Source organism: Etheostoma spectabile, chromosome 22, assembly GCF_008692095.1.
Source record: "Etheostoma spectabile isolate EspeVRDwgs_2016 chromosome 22, UIUC_Espe_1.0, whole genome shotgun sequence".
Classification (NCBI taxonomy): domain Eukaryota; kingdom Metazoa; phylum Chordata; class Actinopteri; order Perciformes; family Percidae; genus Etheostoma; species Etheostoma spectabile.
The window spans coordinates 15470972-15495438 of NC_045754.1; the positions used below are offsets into that span (position 1 = coordinate 15470972).

General features: G+C 40.2%; 1 protein-coding gene across 2 annotated transcripts in view; it reads right to left on the reverse strand.

Moving 5' to 3' along the window:
* Nucleotides 1–24467, reverse strand: part of cntnap2a (contactin associated protein 2a) — a 351650-nt gene that overhangs the window by 124137 nt on the left and 203046 nt on the right. For both annotated transcript variants that reach the window (XM_032503457.1, XM_032503458.1), the window contains exons 9-11: nt 22005–22266; nt 9662–9811; nt 447–609 (exon numbers count right to left, since the gene is read on the reverse strand). In XM_032503457.1, coding sequence (XP_032359348.1) covers nt 447–609; nt 9662–9811; nt 22005–22266 — 575 coding nt within the window. The remainder of the gene's footprint in view (nt 1–446; nt 610–9661; nt 9812–22004; nt 22267–24467) is intronic.

Genomic DNA, 24467 nt, shown 5'->3' on the forward strand with positions numbered 1-24467 from the left:
CTTCCAGTGAGCCAAAATTGGGATGTGCTGTGCAGAATCTCCAGCTTTGTTATACTATATAAAATAGAGAAATGCATAGCTCACTTTTGATGTTTGATAAAGATCATACAGTATTTTCCAAGGATGCAACCTATTCTTTTCTTTCAGTTTAAAATAAAATAAATGTACTGTTTACACACATCCTCTTATACTGTGAACCCAACACATTAATTATATCCATTTATCAGTATGACAAGCACACAGACACAATCATTTTCTTGTGCAGTTACACACGCAACACCCAGTGCCCTGAGTCATACATCTCTGGGTAAGAACTCTGTTTATAGGACTCTTCCAATTTAACCATTTGATTTGTGACACATCAGACGATTTGTTTTAGTTCTTCACATAACGACAGAATGTGTTTTTTTCATTTATAAATGACTGTGTGGAATTATAACTCTTACCTGTCTATGATTGCACACATGTCTAAGCTAACATTCTCAAAAGCACCCATAGTTCCCTTTTCCACAGAATGCAAATCAGCTGGCTGGTCGTCCACCAAGATTGCTTGCATGCAGCCCTGGAAGGAACGCTGTGAGGGCGGGAACAGCGTCTGGAGGAAATACCCTGAAGAAAAAAAGAAAAGCACAAAATAAAATTTTATTATGGATTCTTTTACTATTCCAAATGGCAGAGATTTGGAAATGAATGAAGTGAACACAGAAGAGAATTTGAGAGGGAACAGAAACAAAGAGATGCGTTTAAAACGCTTAATGAAAAGACGACCTTCTGTAGAAGGGGGACATCAGAGTTAACAACGGTATCATCCTTGACGAGGAACAACAGACCTGGCCAGTGCTTGGTTATTATCACTTTTTAAAGTCATGAACCTTTCGTCAGCCCTCTTGTTTTAGAGCCTCTATCCACAAGGCCCATTAGCCTTAATACTGGTGCTAAGGCTGCAATAGACTAGAGGACATATAGGTTTTACTATATACAGTAATTTTATGAGATACAAGAGTCAATGGCCTGTCCAGAGGTAGCACTGGGCCTTGACTGGAACAAGGACAAGGTTAGGACAAAACTGAATGCATATGGTGTGTGTGTGTGCATGCTAAATCATTTGCACAAATGGATGTCCATGAACATACTGTATGGTAGGCGTGTGTGTATTCTACAGTAAATGTACAAATCTGTCCCCATGCTGTTCACTGTATATGTGTATACTGTTTAGTCAAAATCAAAGTCTGCTTTATTGTCAATTTCTACACATGTCAAGACATACAAAGAGATCGAAATTGCGTTTCCCTCTATCCCACGGTGTAGACAAGACATATTTTAACAATTTGGTCACAGACAAACATAACATTCAAGTAAACAATATAAAAAGTAAAAGTGAAAATAAGAAGGCACATGCAATGAAGAAAATAAGAGCAGCAAAATTTGAGTTGAAATGTGCAGTTGTGCATACAGTAGACAGTCAATAGTTTATAGTATGTAAGTGTGTGTACACCTACATGCGTGTACAGTGTATATGCACTGTCCGATATAGGAGATGAGATGAGCTTGGAATTCAATCTATGCCAAAAGCACACAGGTCACTCATAAAACACTGTCGCTCAATGACACCTCCATCATTGTGATGTTATAAGCTGTCACACTCTCTAGCATGCCTATTAGCCTCAAGGCCAAAGCTTGAAAAAGGCTTATTATAAAGGTTATATGCACTGTGCGTGTGTGTGTGAGAGAGTGTGTGTGTGTGTGTGTGTGTGTGTGTGCGTGCGTGCGTGTGTGCATGTGTGTGCTGCATTCATCCTTTTCTTTACATCTTCTGATTTTCATTTCCTCCCCCAAAAGTTTCTCCTGTCATCCTTGCCATCTGTCTCTTCTCCGGCAACACCTGTCTGCTGTCTTTCCAGAGGAGGGGAAGGCAGACAGACAGACAGTGAATGGAGAGAGGGAGAGATGGCAAGGGAGAGAGAAAATGGGAAATAGAGCAGACTGCAGCTGGCAGGCTGGCAGCACTTTGTGTGCTGTGGAAAGCATATGAATGCAAAGGAAATGTAGCCTTTCTGACATTTTGGCAGAACCAACGGAGCAACGCGTAGAACGATGGATGGATGTATGTTTGCTAGGCCGTGAGAGCTAACCGGGTGGTTGCTCTGTTATTCTATCTAAACCACGGACGGGTAGTTTTTCCAGTCTATACAATACATACATGGACACTGAAACCGTTTTCCTGCATCTAAATTTCTACTAAAACAAACAACTCAGTTATCTCTCACCTATGCATGCCTATATCCGTTTAAAACAAAATAAAAATACATGTACTGTAGGTATTAAACAATTACAAAGAACAAGGTTGCAAGGCGAAGAGTGGTTCATTTGGCTGAACATGCAATAGGCAGTGCCCTAGCCTGCCTAAAGGATATTTACACCAGGCTCTGCAAGAAAAAGAATAAAAAAGGAGAATCATTAAAGATCCAAACCATCCAGGTAACAGCCGTTTCTCTGTGTTGAGGTCGAGAAGAAGGTACCGTATACATCAGGCCAGCACTGAGAGGCTCAGGGGGAGAATCTACCCTCAGGCAACCAGATTAAATGAGGACAATGCCTATAACTTCATCATACACATACATATTTATTATTACCATTTTTAATGCATATAATGAAAGAACTGTCATATTACATTTCACTGAAATTGGGTTTTTATATGATTTCATGTAATAAATGAATTGATTGAAGTAACCACTTTGGCCTCCTGTGTCCCCAAAATTAGCAGCTGCACTGAGCAGCTTCCGTGTGTCACTTGGATTAACACTGTAAACATGTTTTTTAGACATTGTAGTATACTAGTTTGCTTATTAAATGAATATTAGTGCGCTAATAAGACTAAGAGGATATGCATCCTGTCAGGAGTCATGCTTCAAATTTGGCCAAAGCACCCTGTGTATCCTTATTGGTGCTGCAAAGCCATGACCAGCAATGTATCATTGTATCATTCAGAATGCTGTGTTGCAGCTGAGGTGAACAACAGAGGAAGACACAAACCAAGACAAATGAGGTGGAGTCAAACAGAGACAAGAACTTGGCAGACAAAGCATAGATGTGGTCATACATCTGTACATCCTAAAGCTATCACACACACCCATAGCCTAAATCCAAGCTACCAATGTCTGACCACATTTTATTTTTTCCCTGAAAGCAACAATGCTGTGTGGTTTTAATTTGTGGCATAAACAACAGCTATATCTCTCATAACCCCTCAGGATCTGGAACAGCAGCAATAATCCGCTGCAGTCCTGCTGGCACTCTAACACAGCCCCCCTGCCGTGTCCAAAGAGCTTCTCTCATGATACACAGCAACGTCTCTCTGTGACCTGCACCTGACTGATCTGACTGGCACGGCTGGCTCGCAGGCCACAGAACACTTGTTTCCACATTCTAACACATTTACGGGACGCATCTGCTTTCAGAAGAGGAAGGCTGGAAATCGGCCAAAATATACATGTATTAATATTCTGAGGCTGCAACTCCACAACATATTCAGTTGCCAAAAACAATATGTAGATTCTTCCAAATCCACACCAGGAAATTGTGCTTATCTATTAAACACCTGCTGGTTTTTCTCCCTGAGCTATTTCCCTTAACTGTAAAAAAAAAAAAACTATAAAGCACTGCAACACATACTTAGAGCCCCATTGAGGACCTTCAACGATAACATGCATGCATGTTAAACACTACTGCTCACAAGTCAAGGACATGGTACCCACCATAGTAGATGTGCACTTCATGCACAAAAGTGCACAATGTACATGTACAGACCATAGACTGTAAAAATAATGTACAAAGCTTCGGGGTCTAAAAAAGGAAGCCAATGCGGAAGTGCCTTACACCTGCATTGTATCTAATTTTGAGCATGGGGCGACTCCACTGGTTGAAAAAAGAAGACAGTTTTATAGGAGTCTATAGTGAGTAAAGCAGTTAGCTTTGCGCAGAACTATTGCAACCATAAGCAACACTGGCTTGGCCGCGTCATCCTCCCCAGCTCCACCCTTTTGTCAAAAATCGTCATTCTCGGTTTGAAAAAGCCAAGATGGCGGAGGCCAAATTACAAAACTCCTGGCTTCAAAACGTCACTGCTGCTACGTCCACTATTTTTACACTCTATGGAACAGACAGCGCAAGCTACTCTTTGATTAAAGTGGTAAGAGGCATATGTCTAATACACTTTAAGATAAAGAGGTGACAAAATGTACTTCAAAATTTTCAAAATGCATCCTGTGAGCATTAATTCACACTACTTTAAGTATTAAAAAGTTTTTTTTCTGCATCAAAGTGAAACATTTCAGACAGACTAAATAATACACCTGGAGTTTAAGCAGCATCATAACACTTTTTTTAAAAGGTCAAAAAGGTTTTGCGACACTGCAGACTGCAATGAAAAAGCAAGGTTTAAGCCTGTCAACTACTATAAGATAATACTTATAGTATACTACTATAAGTTATTTATGCATACCAATGAAATAAATCTAAGAGAAAACATGACATTTGCAAAATGCAAAAGTGACAAGGATGCAATGAGCTAAGATATGCTGTGACCCAGTTTGGAACAATTCAGCAGAGCTATAAAATTGGTTAGGAAGTGAAGATTACAAAACTAATAAAGGGAACGCAGAACGTTCTTTTCCCCCCACAGTTATCAAACACCAGCATGCTTCAGGGTGGAACGCCCCATAATTGACTACTCTCTCATTAGTTTATCCATTTGGCCCCTGTTCGTGCAGAGAAAACAGCATGACTTTATGGCTTGTGCATGTGTGTTTGTGTGAGTGTCCGTCTGTCTTCCCTCTTGAGAAATTCAATTTGTGGATGTCTCGTGTCAGTCACTTACTAATTTCTTTAAGCGCAGCGTCAGGAGTGAGAAACTACACCCCGTAAAATAGGCTTTGGGTTCAGGAGGCTGCTTCTAAAAGCAGACGCTCAAAGGATAGAGGGGTGGAAATGTGTGGAGACGAGGGGTGGCAAAGGAAGGGGCCGACCCGGTTAAAGAGGATAAGGGGGATAAGAGAAAAGAGGAGAGGATGAGAGCCAAATACGAAGAGAAGATAAACTAAAAAATTGGAGAGAACGAAAGAAATGAGGAAGCGTGGAAAAACTGAGAAAAAAACAGAGAAGGAAAAGAACAGAATTAATGAAGAAGGCATAGTTTAGGATATGACAGAGGCTCAGAGCCGAGCCTTTTTCTTTCTCTGACATCAAGTATAACATCCTGTAACTCTGTAACCTTGGGTTGAGGCAGTGCCATGTGAATTTTAGTGCCACCGATTTAGAAAAAGCAGACAATTATATCTGTTCTTGGCTGGTTACTGTAATGCCACTGAACTCTAAGAAAAACTGTTGTCAAGGAACATGTTGTTTCAGTGTTTGAAAAACAAATGCAACGGCATGTGTCAGAGTGAAGGCTTACTGCATCTGTTTCGAATAAAGCATGTTTTCGGGAATTACAAAACAATTATTATATTAACTGACATAAACATTGCACATACAAAACGAAAGGTTGACAGAAATAAGGAAGAAAAGTAAAGAGGAAAATGTATTGGCTGAATAATTTAGCCTTTCAACTCTTTGGGAATGGTACTTGAGCTGCGTAATGTCCCATCATAGTCATCAAAATACATTAAACATAACCACTTATGCAAATTAGGTGACTTATTAAGTTAATTAAAGCATTAATGAGCATCTATTTTTATGTCAGCATGCTTGTCTTCGCATAACACCGCAATAGTATTAATATTAATGTTGTCTAAAAGCATTAAATATCTTTGTTGTGTTTGAAAAATGAGTTTTTCTTAATTAAAAATAATTTTATGCACTAAAGATCAACTGTTGTATGGAAGGGACCAGTAGTCTAAGTGCTGTGTGATATTTCTGTTGCAACAATTCTGTCAAGTCGGACATATCCATCACTGGTAGGACAAACAAAGCTGGCTTGTTCTTGTTTATTTATGTGATTCTTTGAGCTACTGTAGGCAGTGAGAGAACTTTATCAGCCTCTGGCTAACAGTTTTCCTTCTTTCACCTTTAATGGTGACAAACTATTTGGCCTGGAGGCCACTAGAAGTAATCATCTCGTTATATTTCTGTCCACTTTTAAAGGTAAAATTACCAACATGCACACTCACTTTTTATCTGACTAAATACAGACTGGTAATTATTCCACAAAATGCCATCTTGTCAACGTGTGTGTGTGTGTGTGTGTGTGTGTGTGTGTGTGTGCGTGTGCGCAGTGTTTGTTTAAATGCCGTAAAGGAAAATTAGCCATTACCCAGGTGCACTGATCTTACTTTAATCATATTATGCTTTTATGTCAATAAAACACTGTGCATAATGTATGTACATCCCTGCGTATGTATAACATTCAATCTTCAATATAATTCTAATAAGTGCTAATTTGGTTTAATGTGGCAATTGGGCATGCTTAATGAACATTATGCCGCAGTGGGGTTGAAATATAAAATGAAGAAAATAGAAACAGACAGATAGTCAAACCCTCTTTTCTCTGCCACAGTAGAAGCCTTGCTTTGATGTCACTCACTCCATAGTTATATATTGTATGGGCCTACTATGTCGGATCCAGCTTACCAGCAGTTCCCATTTCCAAAATGTATTTTACATGAGCAAACACTATAATATGTTAACTACATGAATCAAAATTAGCCAAAGAGAGGTTAACCTAAAACAAGATGAAACAAAGTCATTTTAATACACTCAGAGTAAGTGGTAGTAGCAGTAATACTTTGTTTACAGAGTCTGGTTGAAACTGTGGTCACTGATCAACAACTGTTGCCAATGAACGCACAGCAGATTGATGCCTTAAAGCCATGAGATTTGAAACAGATGGCTACCTGGATGAATATACAAAATGACTCCCAGCAATGATCTGCAGCCTGTTTGTAAAAGAACACGGTTTATTCACGATACTGAGGGGTGTCTGCTAATGAATGCACTGACAGAACAGTTACATAGAAAGTGCTGATGGAATATTGTTAGGGAGCTTTAGGACAGCTTGATGCGCTTGGCCTCTCTGACTCATCAAGCTGAAAGATCAGAGAGAGTAAATGAGGGCAAGCCAAAGGCCAAACTATCTTTTGTACACTTCCTATATTATTCGCTTACCTCTGTGCTGGGATGGAAATAAGCCCTTGAGTGTGATGAGATGGAGAGTTCTGAATAAATGTTTTATTCTGCCTGAGTTGTAAGTTAAGTGTGTTTCTGTATTCATGTGTGCTTGGGAGTTTCAGAGCATGTGGTTAAAAACACCCACACAGTCTGTTACAAGTTCACAGACTAACCCTCATGCACACGTATTCAGAATGGATGAATGGATGAATGGAATCTATATTTCAAACCATTTACAGAATATATAGTAACACTTTACTTGAAGATATCTACATAACAGTGACATGGCACATGAACCCTAACCAAAACTTGTCATGACAAAATCAAATGACACTTACTAAAGAAGTATTATTTCATAAACGTTTATGACTTGTTTTTAATGTTCATGACATTCATGACAGTGTCAATTAGTTTTTTAACATAACACTCAACCTGTTTGAAAAGTGTAGAAGCCCCAGACCATTTTAAAAAATAAGAAATACTACTGTAATATATATCCTACTTTAAAGATGGCTTGAAAACATAAAAGTTGGATAATGAGGAGGCCAGGAAGTTAGTAAAATAAAAAAAACAGGTCATGATATTGGAGCACTGGTCTGACTGCTTTATCTACAGCAAAGACCAAAACCCAAGCATCAAAAAGTTAAGAGCAAAATAATATAATTCCTGGAGTTGAAAACAACCTGCAACAGTACACATACCTTTGCTTGCACATGAAAAAGAAACCTCAATAAGTGACAGAATTATGTAAAAAATGATGTATATAGCACATACTCTACAGTGTATTGTGTTTGTCTATTTGCATTTATATGAAAACATGATTAAGGTGTGTTTGGAGCCCTATGTCTCCTCTGATGACGTACGGGTACTGCCTGTGGGATTTTAGGTCTCATTGTCACTCTTCCCCTCGGCCTTTAGGAGATAGCTTTTACTTCATTTTTCCTTCTCAAGACTTGCACTCGCTCATTAGCTGGCTATCTTTTAAATTTGTCTGCCAAAATCTTCCCTTCGTCTCATCCTCTGTCTCCACTTTCTCTTCTTCCTTATCTTTTGTCTTCTCTCTTTTGTTTCCCTCTTCCATTCTCTCACTCTCTCCAACTGCACTCTTCAGGGGGTAAAGACATTACAGAAATCCTCTCCTCTCAGCCACTATTGATTCCCAACTCAGCTTACCAAAATCAATAAATCACCAATTGGATCAAAAAAGAAACTAGAGGGTGAGAAGGAAGATGAGAGCAGAGGAGAAAGAAACCTGTAAAGACAGACAAAAAGACGGAAAATAGAGAGAAAGTTGGCATGAAAGAAAGATAAGCATGTGGTAACATTACACGACTCTTTACCAGCCTGGATTATAAAAAATAAACACTTTCAAAAAGTAAGAGTTAAAAAATCCTTTAAGAAAATTGTAGCAGGTATTTGATTCTTTCTGAGTGGAATCCAATTAGCATATCAAGGCCACACAAGCTTGGATTCCCAAATATAAAGTACAGAGTCATCATGGGCTCAAGGGAGATTCACTCAACATCAATGAAGAGTAAATTAAGATGGACAACAGACTAAAAGAATCTTTATGTGAGGTGCTCTGATCCTTGTTGACTGGCCTGGGGAAATGGTGGTGCTTGATGGAGGAGATTGTACTCCAATAGAGAGAGGGAGAGAGGCCTGACGGAGCTATCGGAGCCCAGACTATCTTTCTCAGTTACTGTAATTTCATACAGGTGCCCAAACAGCCAACACGCACGCACACACGCACAAAGTCACACATGCACACTTAGATACGGACCATCTTCCAACAGACAGACAGCAGTGTTTGGCATCATTAACCTGGCATCTTCCTAATTCAGACAGATTGTGGCTGCTCCATGTGTATGTGAGTTGGTATGTGTTGCCCTTTATATGGTTGTGTATGTGGTGCTCTAGTTGTGTCTGTGCTCTTGCTAAGTGAGCAACTTCCTGAACTCTGGCCACTGGGATATAGATTTCTAGCGGTATAAATGATTTATAGACATATTTAGCCTGCAAAGACTTCTGTTGGTACAGTTCATATAAGTTTCACTGAGCCCTGTTTCACAGTCGACTAACACCAACACGTCTTTAAAAAATGATTGTGTACAAAGTAACCAAAATAAAATACTCCAAAGTAAAAGCAGATTAATTAATGTGTGTTTGAATAGGTTTCCGTGTCTTGGGCTCATAATAGGAGTAATAGGAGACTATGCAATGAAACAGAAAAAGTAATATGTGTTACAGAAAACAAAGCAACCACAAACTGAACATGACAATTTAAAACAGTAAGTAGTCAGGATGGACTGACACACAACCTGTTCAGAACATTTTGGCGCTGGAAGTGTAGTGAACATTTTGTACTTTGATGCCTCCTTTGCCTCCTAGATGGGCATTGAAGAGGAATGTGATGGGATGACTATAAATGTCGTTCGAAGTGGGGGGCCTGATGTTTTTGTCAAATCCGTGGCGATAGTGTTGGGGTGACCCTTACCTCCCAAGTGATAGGTTCCTCCCGTTGTGATGCTCAGAGGTGAGGTGGAGCGCACAGCAGACGCCTCCTCGCCATCGATTGTCAACATGGCAAAGTTCTCCTTAGCAACCACACGTATTGTGTGCCATTGGCCGTCGTTAAGGCCTGAACCTGGAGGGGGCCAAGATAAAAAAAAGTCTTCAGAAAACACACACTGCAAAAGTACCTTTGTGTGTGAGTTTAAATTGCACAAAAAAAACCTGGATCCAATTCTAACATAACAAAAATGCATCCCCATCACTCCTTTCATTCATTTGCAAAACAGGTCCACATTGAGGACTGGTTACTTTTGAAAGGACGTTAACTGTGTTAAAGGAGAATATCAAGGCCTCTATCTCTCTCTGTTTACATTCTACTTTGTCATACAGCAATTTGCAACCCTGTTTCTTCTGTCTTCTGGCCCTGTCTCCGCTGCCTGGCGAGCGTGTGGTTCAGACACAGTTAAGACATGCTCAACAAGAATCATCTTCCTGCCTCTACCACATTTTTGTCTCATTTCTACATGTGTTCTCATATGTATGCCAATGCTCCCCGATTCTCCCTCACTTCTCTTTTGTTCTCTCTCTCCGTCTTTCTCTCTCCCCCTCTCCAAGCTGAGTGCAGCTTCCAGTCTCAGAGCCCCGGAGTCTCAACTCCATTAACTCTCAGAGAACCCTGTTTGCGTCTGAGTACCAGTGTGTATGTGTGTGTGTGTGTGTGTGTGTTCTCTATCTGTGCATGCAAGGTTTGAGCACTCTGCAAGTGTGTACAAGTCTGTAAGGTGCTGCGTTGTCTGCCTATTTCAATGTAGTGCGTGTGTGTGTGTGTGTGTGTGTGTGTGTGTGTGTGTGTTCGTGCATGTGGGTTTTGTGCTCTCTTTTTCTCTCTCTTCTCTTGTAGCTGTGCTCCATTAAATATGAGTGATGTTTTGGAAAGGGACATTACTACTGGAGCCGAGAGAGAAGCCAGCTCACTCTCATCACCTTCTCCTCTATACATCACCTCTTACTGACACCAATCTCTATTCACCCTTCCCTCCCTGCCTCCCTCTCTGTCCCTGATTCTATCTTCCGTCGCTCTGTCTTTATTTCCTTTCCTATGTTTCTGCATTTCACTTCTTTCTGTCTTTTTTCTCATCTACTCTTGTGGCCATCTGCTGCAACATTGTCTGTCTTTTTCAAAACGGATTCAGTCACTGCTCCACTGACTGTAATGCATCGATAGTTAGGACACTGTAGTGAAGTTCAAGGTACGGTCATGTGCAAATTAATTTCACCAGAGTGCATTTACTGGATCTGCATGCAAGTCAATACGCATGTAGCATGTCTGGAAGAGAGTGAGCAAGCTTCTGTTGGTCTGTTTGGTTCCTGTGTGGCAGTTTTTATGTCTTCACTATCTTAAAGGCACACTTTTACATTGTTTATTTCTTCCCAGAATGCAATTGGAGACCTTTGCTTTCATGTCAGTGGGGAGTCTACACTAATTAATCTGCATCAGCGGGGGGACTATGTGAATGCGTGTGTGGGCGATCATGACAGTGACCAAAGAAACTAAGAGCCAAGATGGCCACCTGCTGAGGGGTGTGACCTATGCGGTCTTGTAAAGGCCAAGGCTGGTTAAATATGCACAAATCCACACATGCAACAGTACAAACAAATTTCCACTAGGGCTGTCAAGGAATAAACAATGGTACAGTTTAACATTACATTGTTGTTGTGCTTAAGAAGTCATGAACTGAAAAGTAATAAAGGCAAAAAATTATGCCTCTGCTTTGTTTGAAAGACATTAAAATAAACAGCTCTGGTAGGAAGATACCTTGATGTGCTTCTTTACTGGCAATCCCATTTCTAACTGTATATTGGTTTGATGTAATCACAATCAAGCCCTCTGCTCCCTCCCATCATCTCTATAACCTCTTGAATGTAATGGGAACAAGATGCTGTGTAACCTTGTGTCCCTCATCTGTTTTGCATTGTCTGCAATGGCTTTGAATAACGAGTTTATCAGTGACAGCAGTGTTATTGAATCTTCACACTTCCTGCCACACGGACACACAAAAAACGTAGAGAAATACGTGGTGCACTCTCCCTCTCTCTCTCTTTCTTTTTGTCACAAACGCTAAACACACAGGCTCTGGGCGCCCAAATAGCTCAGATAGTGGAGCGGGCGCCATGTATGGAGGTTTGCTTTTCGGCGCAGCGGGCCCAGGTTCGGCTCCGGCCCTTTGGTGCGTGTCCCCCCCCCCCTTCCCTTTCATATCTCCAGCTGTCCTGTGAAAAATAAAGGCTGAAAATGCCCCAAAAAATTATCTTAAAAAAAGAAAAGAAACACAGGCTCAATTCACAAAAACATGCCGGGTGTCTGTCCCAGATAAAAAGAGCAGAGATAATAAAGGAGACTTGGAGAAGGAGGAAGAGAATTGTTCTGACTTGACTAGATAAGAATTTTCATAACTTCTTTTGGAGTTGTCATTCATATGCACAGGCCTGATAACAAGGTACAGTAGAAGGCTGACCGGTCATTTCACTAGGTTTTTGTTTTGAATGAAAAAAAAATGAAAAGAATTGAACTGTGGGTTCACTCAGGTCATCTCACATTCTCGCTTTGAATACTCATTTAAAAGAGAAAAATTATTTCCTACTGAAAATAACCCATTAAAACAACTGAAAGGTTGAGAATGATTTCACATAATAAATAATGAAATGTGGACCCAGTGTAATTATATAATTCCAGAATTTCAAAATAACATTTGACCCACAGAAAACTATTCAAAATTCAATCCAAGGATATTTTTGTCATCTAATAAAGTACCATTCGTTAGTTATGTCAGCAGAATTAATCCCCACATGTAAATGGAAATGGTGTAGCTACTGACCATCTGCCTAAACAAGTGATGTTTATATGAAAAACATTACTTGTATCTCCAATTTATTTGCCACAATGTAACAAAATAAAACTTTTACTTACTGTAATAATTCTTTATTGGTCCTTATTAGTTACTTTCTACTGACTAACTCAAAACACTTAAAGGGATATCATTCTCATATGAACAGCTGTGGTCACTGTTTGGCCTGGCTTTTTTGTGCCAACTCTGACAAGATAAATATAAGACAGACTTCTCTCTGAACCTGGGTTCATTGAAAAGACATTTGTCTAGAGTAAGCTGCACTAAAACTATTTAATTCCATTTCATTTCTTCAAGGTATTTCTGGAGGGGTGAGGTTTACAATGAGGGGATATCCGCTGCTGGTGTTTCTATTTCGCCTGTCTGGGACATCAGCTCAAGGAGAGAGTTTCAATTGAATCGAGCCACGTGTTTATATCCTCTGTTATTGTATCTTAAACAATTAATTATCTATTAGAATTTGGCGTCAAATTCATGTCCTTTTTTAAAATGTTTTCAATCTGTGTGAACAGACACTCCGAAGGTGGTTTTCTCTGCTGGTTTGACCCCTTCAGGAAAGGTTGGACCATTCAATACTGAAAGTCTTCCCAAATATCAGTGGGGCTTAAAACTCAAATACAGGTATGTATTACCGCAAGCATGTTGATATTGTCTGGGACAGATGAAGCTGACCTCTCTAATTCTGTGGTTGTAGGTATCTTCACCGCACCCATTTATATACAAAGCAGAAACAATTTGACTTATAAGCTACAATAACTCATTTAAAAGGTTCAAAGGCATTACAATTTCACTTTATGAGTTGTCTTTTTTTTACCATTAATATGAGTTCCCCCATCCTGCCTATGGTCCCCCAGTGGCTAGAAATTGTGATAGGTGCAAACCGAGCCCTGGGTATCCTGCTCTGCCTTTGAGAAAATGAAAGCTCTGAAGTCTCGGGAAAGAGACTTCAGATATGGTATTAGGGGACAACTAAGGCCTACACACATTCAAAAGCATCCAAAAAGCACCATTCTCACTTCATCATCCGAAATGCATGAAATTGTAATGACAAAAGCAACAAATTGAACTGCAAAATTTCACATTGGCACATCAATTGGATGTTTGTGCATTGAAAATTAGTTTTTTTTTTTAAACTGCCACTTAAAATGTATGTGTACTGCACACACTCAAAAACGCACAGATGCATATTCAGTGTTGACACATGGTGTTCATTGCCCCTGCTACCATGGTGACAGCAGATATGACTTCAACACATGGCATTCTTCACACTGTAAAGTCTCAAGTGTACCAACAGTAAAATCTAAAGTTAGTCTATCACAGTAACAGAGGAATACCAGCCAAGTGCCTGACCTTGTAGATAAAATGCTTAAACTTTAGCTGAAGGCAAACTGGATGACACCAACAGCAGCTGCTCGGGCTTCAGCACTCTACGGATTGGGTCACTGAGAGACCTTCTTGAGCATCAGAAGTTTTCCATTACTCACACTGTTACTTTCACTATTGCCATTGTGCAGACTGAGGAATGGGCTCAAGTCCAAAGTGTCAAAGAAAGTCTAGTAAAGCATAAAGGGTTTGAGCCAATGCGCAGACAGACAAGTGGGCAGACCAGCACCGCCATCCCTGACATCTGGGCTGAGCTAAAGGGAGTGGAGAATAGAAAGAGGGTGGCGCTGACTGTCAGCAAGACTCAGCATCCATGCCAGAGTGACAAAGTGGCTGAGGTATAGAGTGAGAACACAATAGAGAGAAAATTATAGAGCTAATGACACAGCTGGCTTTACACAGTGCATGCCTTTGCATTAGGCTGTGCTCTAAAAAAAGTATACATGTGGAAAATAGATGGCTTTCATCCCAGTTCTCATTATCAGAGGGAAATAAAGCAATAGACAAAACTATTATTTAGGTAAGTAGTGTGCATCATTACTATTATTAGTATTATTATCCCAATTTTGTCAGCATGAGTCAGCAAATGCATTTTATGACGTAATCAACTCTACAATTCTGAAAGGGCATTAAACCAGTGCTTCCTATAATGGCATTTAACATACATTACATATTACATCTGCATAAACATGACAAGTGATAAAGTTTATGAGAAAAGCACTACTTATGTCCAATATAAGGGCCACCATGTAACAAAATACAACTACATGTTCTATGCTTATTAGTGGGTTCATTTAAGTAATTTTCTTCTGTGTCAGCATATGGAAATTAAACAACAGCTGTGACCATTGCATCCGCTCACCTTCCTAAATATGGTCAGGGAAGGCCTTCTTGTGCCAACTCTGAAGAATATAAATAATAAGATAGTCTTCTCTTCGACCATGTCAGTGGAAGACATTTTTTATAGTATCTGTACCCTGAAAAAAATTGATTCCACTTCACTTCTTTGAGATATTTCTCGAGGGGTGAGGTTCACAATGAGGGGTTCACTGCTGCTGGTGTTTCTGTTCTGTCTGTCTGGGACATCAGCTCAAGGATAGAGCAAAGGAGCTGACCCAGGCTTACAGACCAGTGGTCAGACTGAGAGGGATATCTGGGATGAGCTGAGAGCTCTGAGATACATGGTGGAGGAACAAAAGGTGGAACTGACGAATATCAAAGCTGAACTGCAAACCCAGAGAGACAAAGTGGCTCTTCTCAAGAAAGAGAACTCGGGTAGTATATCGACAAACAAACAATGACTAATAACCCGCAAATTATTTTCTTGCATCATCATTTGGTCATGTCTGTAAAATTCTCCATCACAACTTAAAATTAGAAAATTATTTGCAGATGTATAATAGGTTGCAATTGCTTGAATCATGCTCAAAACCATCTTGCACACTTGTAACTGCACTGCAGCAATTTCAATGTTAGTTCAGACAGCATCACCTGAAAGATCTTAATCCTCAGCCTCTGTGCTCTTTTAGAGATGAGCTCCAGACTGACGTCCACTGAAAACAAGGTGACAGCGATTACAGCGGAGCTGGAAGCGACTAAGACTGAACAGCAGCTCCAGAAGAAAAAAAGTGGAGGAGGCAGAGGGACTGATTTCTGGTATGTAATTAACAAAATCACAGAATTGGTAATTGCAAAATCTTGAAAGAGCAGTTAAGAAATGATTGACTTTCTTGCTTCTAGTACAAGCAGCAGAACTGGCAGCTCTGGTGTCCAGAGAGACAACCAGTGAAAGGGAAATGCAGGCGCAGAAGAAAGAGATGACAGCTCTTAGGGAATAGCTGGATGAGACTGAACTACATCTCACTGGGAAAAAATTGGATGAGATGGAAAGCACACTTGCAGGTATTTTTAATAAGAGACAGCCTAGTTTAAAACATTCCAGCCCAGTCTCATGGCAGTTTGTGAAATTGTCACGTTATTTAATGTATTTGTGTAAAGGTCACATTGATGTGGTTATTTTTAATTCAAATGTAATGTAAATTTACAAGTAATGTATTTTAATGGAAAGCCTATTTCAAAATCCCAGAGCGATTGCGGCAGCGAGTAGTACTGAAAATCCCCAAATCTGCGCAGGGAGGTAGGTCGGGGTGGTAGATGGTTCAAACAACACAGGACTTTCACCCTGAAGATTGTGTTAAAGTTCCTTTACGTGTTATTCTCTTCCTAACCACAAGTGTCCTATTGTTGTTGGGGTGTCCCCTACTTTTATTTTATTTTCACATCCTCTCTCATCCTTACTGCTCCTCTTTTCTCTCCTTTTCCTATAGTTTTTCATTTCTCCTATTCTCTCCCACTGTTTCTATTACATGTTGATCCTGTATGTACAGTATAAATGAGGCCCTCTGGCATTCATGAAATTACACCCCATCTCCTACACTCCTAAACATTTCAGCTTTCAAGATGGTTTGAAGAGCTTTGCACATGTTCACTTATGCCAATATGCCAACCACACAAAGCCTGAGAATACAACACATTAAGCCTTGCCCACACACACACACACACACACACACACACACACACACACACACACACACACACACACACACACACACACACACACACACACACACACACACACACACACACACACGGGGGAATGGAACATTATAATCGTGGGTGGCTGTAGTATATTTTCTTCTCCTCAAATCTACGCCTCAGGCCTTTCTATTATTGTAATGCCTAATGCTTCCTAGATGGACTGTGCACATAAGCTTGTGCATGTGTGACTGATAACACACAAAATGTTGCATCTCAAAAGGAACTGATGTTGAATGCATGCATCAAAGAACACACACACACACACTCACACCGTTTTAACAGCTAAAACCTTCTGCTTTAGAGGTGGCCTTAATCAAAAGTGTATGCTACCTGTGGCATTGTCGAATTCTTGCATGACACATTTCCCTCTTTCATGACATAATGATGTACAGTAGAAGAGATGTGTAAAAGTACTGAAAGGAAATTAAAAAAGCAATGACAACATGAAATGTTGGAAATGAAACCAGGAAATTGGTAATATTTTGCCTCTGGACCTGGACCCTACTAATGACGTGTGTAGGAGTATGTAGGAGTGGGAAAAAGCATTTTTTTTTTCTTCAAGGAACAAGCATTTCTGAATTTGCCTTGTGTCAATACTTAGATGCATTTAAGATTCTCTTCTTATTTGGTTACTTGTCACAGTCAATCATACAAGGAGATGCAGTGAGCTAAATCCCATTCAATTCATGTTTTCTACTAACATTTAATTCATCAAGATTCACTATCACTACTTACACCTTTTGTCTTCTTTGACAACCAACCAATAGTATACAAACATATTTCCTCAATTTGGTGTGTCCAATTAGATTTCTCTGTCTCTGCAAAAGCACTGGAGACAGTGGAGCATTGTTTCCATGGAAACAATGATGGCGCCAAATAATCTGATAATTAATCAAGAGGGTGATAAGAGGATAGCATCTACAAAACACATACTCAAAAGACAAATATCAGCAGCTATCAGGTGCAGAAGTAGCATGTTTCACTGGCTTTGGTTCAGTGGATAATTTCATGGTAACGTGGAAAATAGGGTTTTGATTAATATCTGGGCACATGAAAACGTGCTTTGGTCCTGGTGTATGGCAATCAAGGCAACATTTTTCCAGCCCCAATCAAACCAAGCTGTTGTATAATTCTTACTAATGAGTGATGAAAGCAAAAGAGGAGAGATAACAAGTAAGTAAAAGCAAAGTGATGGGAAAATTAGATCAGAGTCCCTTTAGGAATGACAACTAAGCACTATTTATTAAAACACACACACACACACACACACACACACACACACACACACAGTTAAGGAGATACCCACAGTCTAATCTAGGCCTCATCTTGCCTTTAGTTTCATCCTCGTCTTTATGCTTGAGAGGAGGAAGTGGATGAAATGTTCAAAGTTTTTTCAAAGGAAAGAACAGCATGTTTTAGCAGGTCACAAACAAAGGCTTTAGAGCTTTAGCGCTTTTGCACGCACGCACGCACACACACACGCACACGCACACACACACACACACACACACACACACAAACCGTCATAGACTCACACATGCATTTTGAATATTTGTATATAAGAGGGTTCATTTGTTTGTGTTCCTAGTAAGATAAGAGCTACTGTAACTGTCACTCTGTCTCCAATCAGAGAGAGATATTTGTTTCAATGACCTGGGACCCACTGCGGACAGAATAGGGTTATGAAGAGAAATTCAGGTAATTTTTACAGCATCAGAGCCATATAGCATTTATGCATCACCTCCCATCCTTCATCTACCTTCCCATTTAATACTGCACCTGCTGATTCACTTGGGTTTTGCAGAAACCCTTTCGGAAATTACTAGCTGGTAGTTTGAGGGTAATGCTCATAATACAGTCGTGCATAAAGAAGATTGATGAATTATCCCTTTGGTCCAGTGCTAAATATCCCCCCTCTTACAATACATACACATTAATCACTACCACAAACATAAGAAGGCTCCAGAGCAAACTCATCTCTGAGCCTGGGTATATTTTATTGGATAATGTGTTAGCACACTGTCTGGCATTACTGACACACCCAGCGCAAACATAGCACATTGGCGTCCTGTTGGAGTCCTATTACTCCCCACCTTAGTGAAATGCTCAACATTATTTTGCAATTTTTGCCTTGAGAACCCCTGAGAAAAAACAATATCTGTGTCTCATGGGCTTGTTAGATGTTTGTCTCTGAATTACATTCGCAGTAATTCAATCTCTCTGCTATGTTGTCTGAAACATCAAATCAAAAATGAAATGAAAGCTGCAAACAACGGTGCTCGTTGTTAGTGAAAACTGTAGTGCTTGCAACTCCTTCCCTTTGATTCATTTGATTCGATGTTAATTTAGGAAAAGTAAAATATTGGTTAATGAAGCTTTACGTAGTACAACAAGTTACTGACAGTAAAAAAAAAAAAAATTCACATCACATTAACATAGTGGTAAATATCAGGTGGTGCATGTGATATGAGAGTTCACCTAATCATGTTCTTTCTCTGAAGACTCTTTACGTCACAGATAACAGGTCAGACAAAAATCAAAGACTAATACATCACTGACACAAAGTGTGTCTCCTGGTGAGGCCTACTGAGTGGTTGGTGCACCAGTGTGTGGAAAAAAACTCTTCATGCATTAGCATAAGAAGGAACGTTCTGTGGGGGCTGCAAGTCAGTGGAGTATTTCTGTGCGGTTTTCCTTCCAGCAGATGCCTGATTATATGTATGAATAAGCTCACGCTAAATAGCTTGATAAGCAATCTATCCCAAAAGAAAACAGGAGCGTGTATTCTCTGTAAGAACCTCTCTTTTCTCTTGCTCACTCTTTACTTCCTAGCGTGTGCACATCTGCATGTCTCTTCACAGAGTATTTGCCATTAAGAAGGACTAAGCATTTCATTACAAGTCTACTAAGCTCCCACTGTGTCATTGGAGCCAGTGTGGCTTTCTTTCTGAGAGATACTAATAACAAAATCAAAGGAGGGAGCGTGTGTTTGTGTGCACAATTCTCTGTTTGTGTGTCTGTGTATTCTAGTAATACTGATGTAATCGCAGGCTCAAGCCCAATTAGCCTAGAGGGTAACTCTGTAATAATCCCTACCCCTGGGCATAATGGCCTATTAAAGGAACAGTGGACAGAATAAATGAGTGTGTATAAGGAGAGGGAGGGAGGGGAAGAGAAAGAAATAAAGAAAGAAAGAAAGAAACAAAAAAAGAAAGCGAGGAAATCCGAGTAACGTAACGGTAAAAGAGGAGCTGGGATAAGGGGAACAAAAGAAGATTTTTCAAAGATTTCACTCAAATACTAATGGCGTTTTTCCATTACATGGTACCTGCTTGACCTTTTTCCACTGCAGATTAGTACCGCCTCATGTGTGAGGTGAAGGTGGCTGGTCGTTGTAGCAGGAAACTGCCATGACCTAACGCAACATACACACACACACACACACAGAGAAGGTTGAAGGTGTGTTGTTTTTGATTCTCGGCATGGGGCTGTTGGCACAGTTAGAAGGCAAATTTAGTTTTAAAAGAAGTTGGAGCTAAACTACTTAAACACGGCGGGTTTGTTCAGGCCCCCCCCATCCGTCTGTCGCTAGCACTGATGACGCAGCGATTAGTGATGATTCTCTCCGACCAATCAGTAGTCCGCAGGTTTTCACGTCACCTTTCAGCATTGCCTCAGCTCGCTTGGAACCTTGACCGAGGTGGTTCTAAAAAAAAGTACCTGTTAGCAGGTACATGGGACTTTTTTTTCGTAATGGAAAACCAAAAAAGGCGAGTCGAGGAGGTACCATGTAATGGAAAAACGCCATAAAACCCTGTCCTTGCAATAGGGCAGCATTCTACTTGATTACTACACATCTTTAAGCATGATTTAATTTACCAGTAATCATAACCATCTTTAATAAGAGTTGTTGTTTTCTTTACGTTGTAGACTATCATTCGTGACAGAGAAAGCTGAAAAATTGGATCATGTAGCCACATCTTGAAAGCGTTCTTTATATGTTTTATTTGTTGGAAACCCTCCTCATTAATGTTGTTGGGCTCAAGACCACATAAATCAAGACCATGTCAAGATGGAGTTTGTGGAGAGGGGAGATCTAACCTAGACCAAGAGGAATATCTCGACCGGGACTGTAAACATGACTGCTTTGATGGGACGTTGTAGTTGTGTGCTAATTCTGTAAAAGTAAAGACAGAATGAGTCTCTCAGTAGTGAGTAGAGGGTAAAATTAAGTCCAGGATGTATATGAGCTAAGTCAGACCTTCAACAGTAAATGCACCTTCTGTATGCATCTCTTTTTCAGCAAGTTTCTAAATGTGGACATTGTCTTAAACTGTACCAAACCAGCCAAATACAGATGTGCAACAAGTCAGTTTAGCTGTCGTACAAACATCCATATATTTACCCAACACTAAACCCTATGCAATAAACGTCAGTGGGAAGCAAAAATGCTTCATATTTCCGTAGTAGATTTGTGGCAATGACATATTTGGAATACAACAGAGGATACAATAGTGATAATTGCTAATTAGTGTTATGATTGAAAATAAATGCAGTTCCAAAACAGATTCTCGTTTCAACACATAGTTTATAATTTCTTCCGCTAGGGGTCTCTCAATTAAAACAATAACAAAATCTGGACGCTGATATTGTAGCAAAGTAGCGTGGGATCATGGCAATTTTTGTCTTTATTGCTCACCAACCACCATTGCCAATGAAAATCTGATGTGACTCAGGCAGAAATAATGTTTATGGCCAGGGTAATGTGTTAAAGTTTTAATTTTTGTTGCATCGGTTCACGTTATGTCATTTTATTTTACTGAAATAGCCAAGAAACTATAAGTAGCTAAGTAGTTGCTAACTTATTAGATATGTTAACTCCCCATAAAGCTACTATAGCTAATGTTATGTGTCACATGTAATCGTTATCGTGGGGCAGCCCAACGCTGTTATCTGTGGTCAAAATAGTGACCCTTTGGTCGCTTGGTTCACCGATGCGTTTACGCTTTACAGGGACATCTTCGGCGACAGAACGCACAGCAAATAGCAAATAATCATGGTCCATCACGAGTGAGGAATAAAAAAACAACAGTAAACAATAGAGTCGCTCTCCGACTTCCTTCCTAACTCTCTGACCTATCATCTATCATCGATCATCGTGTTCCCCTGGAAGTAAGAGCAACTAGAGAGGGCTAAGGGGATATGACAGCATTGACAGATGTATCAAATGTGCCAAATGTAACAGACCATTACAAAATTACTGATTTTTTTAGGTCTGCCCATTGTTGGAAACATTTGGGATAATGTAAGTACACCACTCTACAAAATAAATAACATGGGTCTAGTTTCCTAGAAATTTCAATGTGGAAATGTTACAAATGATATCCTTTTACATTGTGTGGTGTGTGTTTATGTGGGTGCACATGTGGACAAATTCACCTGAGGATAAGTCTACCCGGTTGTTCATGGTCGTCTTCGTCACATTGATATGAACAGCAACCTTGCTGTCCTCGAGGGAGATCTCCAGCGTGCCATCGTCAAGATTACTGAAGAAGAGGAGCCCATCGGGATTCCATGTACGAAACTGGAAGCTCACCGATATTGTGTTGTGATTGGCTCGACCTGGCAGCTGCAGGAAGCTGGTCGCATTGAAAAAGACCGGGAAGGTGTGGGTCTCCACACAGGAGAAGGACAGGTTACGCTGTCAAGTTAAAGAGAGAAAGACACACCAACGAGAGATGAAAGGAAGTTATTAAATGATCTTCAAAGAGAAAAAACAAAGCTTATGCCTTTTAAATGTGGGCTTGTTTGTGAAGATGTTTAAATGTTTTAAATGCCCCCACACTTTAGGAAATCATGTATTTATTTAATTCATTTATTTCATTTATATGTTTACCTTCAGATGCTTCTGTCTGAAAATGTGTGTGTGTGTGTGTTTTTTCTGGAATTTGAGAGCAGATCTGTTTAGATTAGATAGATTATGAATGGCTGTGTGAGTTGTCAGAGAGAATGTGGCTTTTTTCCTTTTGCTTGACTCACCTTGACTCTACTTGCCTTTTATGGTTTTCCATTATGAATAAAAGTCACTGGTACCTGCAGGTACTTTTTTAGTATCATCTCAGTCGAGGTTCCAAGCGGGCTGAGGCGATACCAAAAGGTGTTGTGAAAACCTACAGACTACTGATTGGTCGGAGAGAATCGTCACTAATCACTGCGTCATGTCCTGAACAAACTTGTTGTGTTTAAGTAGTTTAGCCAGCTGTGTTTTTATTTTGCTGCTTTCAGTTTCTTTTGAAACTAATTTTTGAGCATCAAAAGCAACACACTTTCAACTGCAGTTTCCTGCAGCATCCCTATGACGACCAGCCACGCTCGCTTCACGCATGAGGCGATACTAAATCTGCAAGGGAAAAAGGAGATCGAGGCACCAAGGCCGAGTCGAGTTGAGCCGAGCCAAGTGGAGCTGGTACTAGCAGTGGGTAAGCGCCATTAAAGGTGTGGCTCTAACAAACTTGATTAGTGTCTCCATTCGTTCAATCAGTTCACCAGAGATCGAAGAAGATACACTGGCTGTCCACTGATGAGGAAGAGAAGTAGAAGTGGAGAGACAGGAGCTCTGTGACTCTCCCGTAACTAATTTTAAGGATGGCAAAACACCTAATGTGCTGAAGTTACATCTAGCAGTCAACCAGAGTGCATTTGATGATGGGAAGAAAAGCATTTAATATGTTCCTAATTCTGTCAAAAAATCAAATTGTTCCACAGTCGTTGCAGTGAAATTCTGCCTTTGGTTGCAGTGAAATGGCAGCCTTGATATCAAGAGGGAGCACAAAGACAGGAGGCAAACACATGGAGGGGCCACTGATGGGTCAGCTGTGTCTGATTAATTATGAATCTGTTAAACTATTTTGGTACGGTGAATAATTTGCCCCCTCACTCAGGTCAGGTACAGAGTTAGTGTGACAATAATGAGGATGTTAAGTATTCAGCTGCCTTTATAAGCATATTATTTCTATTTAATTTACATTAACGTGCATTGTGTTTATATACAGGCCAAAAGTTTGGACACACCTCATTCAATGCGTTTTCTTTATTTTCATTACTTTTTACATTGTACATTATCACTGAAGGCAACAAAACTATGAATGAACACATATGGAATTATGTACTTAACAAAAAAGTGTGAAATAACTGAAAACATGTCTTATATTCAAGTTTCTTCAAAGTAGCCACCCTTTGCTCTGATTACTGCTTTGCACACTCTTGGCATTCTCTTGATGAGCTTCAAGAGGTAGTCACCTGACATGGTTTCCCAACAATCTTGAAGGGGTTCCCAGAGAAGCTCAGCACTTGTTGGCCCTTTTGCCTTCACTCTGTGGTCCAGCTCACCCCAAACCATCTTGATTGGGTTCAGGTCCGGTGACTGTGGAGGCGCAGCACTCCATCACTCTCCTTCTTGGTCAAATAGCCATTACACAGCCTGGAGTTGTGTTTGGGGTCCATGCTGGTTCAGTATGCCTTCAACACCTCCTCCTCCATGCTTCACGGTGGGAACACGGCATGTAGAATCCATCTGTTCACCTTTTCTCCGTCGCACAAAGACACTGCGGTTGGAACCAAAGATCTCAAATTTGGACTCATCAGACCAAAACACAGATTTCAACTGGTCTAATGTCGATTCCTTGTGTTTCTTGGCCCAATCTCTTCTGCTTGTTGCCTCTCCTTAGCAGTGGTTTCCTAGCTGCTATTTGACCATGAAGGCCTGATTTGTGCAGGCTCTTCTTAACAGATGTTCTAGAGATGGGTCTGCTGCTAGAACTCTGTGTGGTATTCATCTGGTCTCAAATCTGAGCTGCTGTTAACTTGCAATTTCTGAGGCTGGTGACTCAGATGAACTTATCC